The sequence below is a fragment of the Thermobia domestica genome, chromosome 5 (assembly GCF_964235325.1).
Source record: "Thermobia domestica chromosome 5, izTheDome1.hap1.1, whole genome shotgun sequence".
Classification (NCBI taxonomy): Eukaryota; Metazoa; Arthropoda; class Insecta; order Zygentoma; family Lepismatidae; genus Thermobia; species Thermobia domestica.
This window is the reverse complement of record NC_137458.1, coordinates 37,105,412-37,110,434: the sequence shown is the minus strand read 5'-3', so window position 1 is coordinate 37,110,434 and position 5,023 is coordinate 37,105,412. Positions and strand designations below refer to the sequence as shown.

At 38.2% G+C, this 5,023-nt stretch overlaps 1 protein-coding gene across 1 annotated transcript; it reads right to left on the bottom strand.

Moving 5' to 3' along the window:
- Positions 1 to 1,608: 1,608 nt before the first annotated feature.
- On the bottom strand, positions 1,609 to 4,624 carry LOC145684632 (uncharacterized). The gene is made up of 2 exons (XM_081757022.1): positions 4,376 to 4,624; positions 1,609 to 3,492 (listed from the first exon to the last, which is right to left on the bottom strand). The coding sequence occupies exons 1-2, from the start codon at positions 4,501 to 4,503 to the stop codon at positions 2,970 to 2,972; spliced, it is 651 nt and encodes a 216-aa protein (XP_081613148.1). The 5' UTR covers positions 4,504 to 4,624; the 3' UTR covers positions 1,609 to 2,969.
- Between the last annotated feature and the right edge of the window lie 399 nt (positions 4,625 to 5,023).

Genomic DNA, 5,023 nt, shown 5'->3' with positions numbered 1-5,023 from the left:
CAAGAAGGCATGGGTTCGATTCCCAGTGGAAAAAAATCGAACTCGCAGTTGTTGGGCTTTCATGTTAAAACTGTTGGTCTCGTCCTATAGCTTCGCTGCTGACAGAGAACATAACATCAATCAATCAATCAACAAATACACCTCTGGTGCTAGGGGTCTCGGGTTCAAACCCTGCTCCCGCCAAGTAAACTTTGTGGTGGACAAATACCGTGTGCGTGGGTTTTCTCGGGGTTCTCCCCTTTCCTCTCACTTTCTTCATTCCACCATTTCATTCATTACTCATTATCACCGTCTCCTTTAGCCCAGGGCCGCAACTAGGTGGGGGGCAGAGGGGGCACGTGCCCCGGGCGCGTGGTTGGAGGGGGCGCCGGAAAGAAAATATATAAGTTGTTTTAAAAATCGCACCCTTCCCCTTGAGGAACTTATTCTAGAGGTCAAAAGAAATCAAAAGTTTACTTGGCCTTTTCCATGGGACCTCTTTTCGTTGATTATATATATATATATATATATATATATATATATATATATATATATATACAGTCTGTTATAAAATAACTGCACCACCGCTAAAATTTCAAGGTTTTATATTCCCTTAGAAAATTGTTAATTAATTTCATCTCTAAAGGGGCTTAACATATCATACAATTGTTCGCCAATGCATTTTGATACGTTTTTGTTTATTGCTCCTCATAAATTTTGTGTGATCTTTGCTCAACAGGTGACACTGCATTCATTATGCAAGTGGTTGCCTCATGTATGCACAAGTGAATGGTGATCCGCTGATCGCTGTTGATCAAAATTTGTTCCGTACGTAACCTTTTGTGCTTGTGAGTTTTGTGCTTGTGTTTATGATATGTATATGATATTTGTGATTGATCCTCTATAGTTTGTGTGATTACGTACTAGAAATGGGAAAATTACTGAACGACACATCCCCTCGTAAACAAGGGAAGATACTGGCGTTGTACTATCGTGGCATTTCGCAATGTCAAATCGCAAAACAACTTGAACTGCATCATGCAACGATTGGTAGAGTTATTAAAAATCAAACAATGTATAATAAGTCATCTTTGAGAGACAAATGTGGCCGAAGGCGAAAAACAAGCCCACGGATAGACAGAAAAAGTAAGGCCCTAGCTCTGACAAGCAGAGTAGGGATGCACGCGAGACGAGACGAGACGAGAAATGAAAAAGTCTCGTCTCGTCTCGCAGCCTCAAATGTTGGTCTCGTCTCGTCTCGCAAATGTGAAGTCTCGTCTAGCATCTCGCATAAAATTTTGAGTCTCGTCTCGCGTCTCGCGCGAGACTTTCTCGCATGGTCTCGCAGTCTCGCATATATTCTGGGTTAAAATTTTGCAATGTTTTATTTTATGGCTGTTAATGAATGATGATGTGATATTCTGTCCGAAGGCAGATATTTGACCTAAAAGTCCCTTGGCAAGGTGAACCCATGGTGGTTTGCCATTGCTTTCCATGGGATGAATGTTCATAACATCCTAAGGAGACGGAACCTAGAGTTCAACATGGTATCCGAACTTGTGTCCACTCCGCTCCAAATTAACCCGGCAATTCCCATAGCGTTATTTATAAAGATTAAACATTCTCGCAAATAAAAGTTTTTATTTAGGCACTCCTTAATACATATTTCATATTATTTTGAGAAACTCATACCCCAGTACCCCGGTACCATGGTGTCACCTACAGGTGACACTGGGCAATACGTGTATAAACTAACAACATGCTAAACCTAATGAGAGTGAAAGTTCTATTGTAAAAGTATATATGGTTCTCGTGTATATATTTTGAATGCAACAAAAATTCAACCTATATAAGAGATTGCACACACATTACAACAAATATCCAGCATAAAACCAAAGCAGTTCATGAAACAGTTTGAACGCCATCAAACTGAGAGTTTGTTTGCCTTTTCTGCCAACCTTGCGTTCGGATTTGAAAAAAAAAATCATTGATTGGCATTATGGAACTTATACTAGCAATGCTGATGTAAGTCAACCTCGCACCTTCCACACATTATTCTAGTTCTCTTGTGGCAGAAACCGCATCTTCTTTGGGGACAATCCATACGGTCATGATCTTCAACACTTCCACTGTTTCGCTGTTCCAATGAAACTCTCGATGAAACAGGTGATGCGGGCATTCAATTTGAATCTTTCTTCTTTTCAATTCGATCATTCCTGTTCTATCAACTTTCGAAATTGGGAGTGGGGAGTGACAGTTAGATGCAATAGTAACTACACTATTATCATTCCACTTGACAATCGTAATGTCTTTGGTGCACTTGAAAGACATGGATCCTCGATTCATTTTCTTTAGCAGATGTGTGTCTTCGACAGGGCATTTTTGAGTTCTGTTTTCTCTAATAGTCCCTGTTCCACCAGTTTACGGTTTGAAAGTTCTGTTAGAAGGGGCAATGATGTAAAGAAGTTGATAAAATACAGATTATAAGGACCTAATTCACGAGGAAGACGTGATTCCATCTCGAGTACAACAGGAGTTCCCAAACCGAATTCGTCTTGCTTGGGTAAATGAGCAGATTTAGATCCTTGATAAGGCTCAAATATGATCAGGTATCCCTCGCGTGTAGCAGCAGACCACTCTTTGTAACCAAAGCGCAAAGGCTTGCCATGGATATGCTGTTTGGTGCCATGGCGACCAAAATAAGGAATCATGGTTTCATTTATAGATATATGAGAGGAACCTACTTTTTTGAAATTGTCAGTAAATTTCTTATTTAGAATTGTAAAATATGCCCTCATTTTCTGGGAGATTTAGGTTGTTTGACAGATGGACATATTTTTGAATTTCAAAAAATCGATTTTTCCTTATACTAGTTTCAACCATCTTGTTGTGAGTATCAGCCTTGATTTCCCACAACATACCTAAGTATTTTGGTGTGAGACAACCTGTTAAAAGCAGAATCGCAATATAAACCGTAATCTCATCTGTAGTTACGTCGAGCGCATGATTGTTTTGTGAAGCATACCTATTTGACATTTCACAAATGTGTTCAATAACTTCATCAGAAAAAACAGTTCAAAGCACGCCGTTGGAGAAGCTATCAAGTTCTTGTTATGAGAAACCACTTCATCTTTTACTCTCCGTCCACATTGGTTTGTGAATACCTCGTGTCTTCCGGACCACTCTCTACGTTCAGAGATAAAACTGGAATGTTTAGTCACTGATTTACTTGTTTTCTTCTTTTTCTTGTAAGGTACATCACCACTATTATAAATACTTTTCTCCCTGTCACCATATTTTGTGTGTTCATCTTCAACTTCTTGTGAAGTAATGTTTACTTCAACAGAAGACCTCAAAACTCTTGGCGGTAGTCGATTCATATCAACCACATCTTCATCTCCGCTGTCTTCTTCAGTGTTATAGTCATCTTCAGGAGGAATTAGAACTATTTCTTGTAGGTTAAGATCAGATTCGTTTTCTTCCAAACAGTCGAGAATTTCATGGAGCTTCAAGCTGAAAAAGGAGAGATTTTTTGAATAAAGTAATGTTGGAATCACTGTAACAAACAGTTATTTTGTATAAAATATCAGATGAATTCGAATCTCTAAAATTCCAAAATAATATGAAATACCTGTGGGATAAGTAGTTTTCTCAACTGAAGCAAGATATATATTCGGAACCAAACTCTGGCTGCTTTGGATTCGCACATATTCATTGGATATTAGGTTGAATGGAACCTGAGAAGTCTCTTTTAGTTGAGGATATCAAAGAAATGTAAACGAAATGAAATAAAAGCTCTACAAAAGGTGTATATTCCTTGCAAGAAAATTCTGCACCGAATGAAAACTAAATTTATTAGTTTATTGACGGTAAATATGACTAAATTTTTCTACCAATGTAGGAGGTAACTAATTGTGTAATTTCTTCTGTACAAGGGACAAAATATCATCAAACAGCAATCTTGACTTCTTATCTTTTATCACACAAGTAGACTAACTTTACCTAACACAAATAGTAATATAGAAGGTGGGCCTTTTTTTTTACTCTTTCTATTGCCACAAGTGAATAAGTTACGTACATCTTTCTCTCTTTCTCTCCCCCCCTCTCTCTCAATCTTTCTCTCTCTCTCTCACACACACACACACACACACGCGCGCATTCACACACATACACAGACACACAAAAGCACAATATTCCAGGTTATATGATAGTAGTGCTTATTACGTTTTTCAATACAAAAAGTAGCTCTATATCCCAGTGTCACCTGTAGGTGACAACGGAAATTCAACTGGTCATAAGATAAATTAGAGTTTAGATTTCTTTTCTACAAAACAAATATTATCCCTAACTGATACTTGAAGAAAAATACTATAACATTTATATTACACCCACTCACCTTCTGTGACTGGTAGAAGCGTCATTTCGGGCACACCTGCTCATCTTGTTAACATTCGGTGACGCCATTCTGGAAACATCAATGCAGAAGTTTGCACTAAATGGCTTTAGGGTTCTAGTGCCACTCATTTGTTTGTTTAAGGACAGTTCTTCACCCTTTGACAATCGAAACTAAGTTTCAATAAAAAGAAATTAAATTACATGCATTCAAAGTAGTGTCACCTGTAGGTGACACTGGGAACTGCCGGGTTAAAAGACAAGTTGTGCTGGTATTTGGTTGCTGGACCATTAATTTTCGCATAGCATAATTGACAGCAAAACCAGCATAAATTGTTTGCTGGATCCAACATTGTTTTCCAGCTTAGAGTTCTCCAGCAATATTTTCCAGTATGCCATGCGGGCACATTTTTGCCCCGAAAAAAAAAACGCCAATGTAATTAGGATATAAAGAATATAACGTTTCCGTATATGTTTTTCTGAACTCATTGAACCAAACCCGGATCCTTTTACTATATCTATATGTATTTTTTTTGAAGTTAGCTAGCTATGGTGTAGCTAGCACCCATTGCGAGGGCTACACCCTCTATTTGGGAAAGAGATTTAACATTATTATGGAGAAGAAAAATGAATTTCTGTTGGGCAAAGAGAC

Coding starts and splice junctions, on each gene's coding strand:
- LOC145684632 (XM_081757022.1), bottom strand. CDS start 4,503: ATGAGTGGCACTAGAACCCTAAAGCCATTTAGTGCAAACTTCTGCATT. Junction 3,493..4,375: donor GCTTCTACCAGTCACAGAAG/GTGAGTGGGTGT, acceptor CTCCTTTTTCAG/CTTGAAGCTCCATGAAATTC.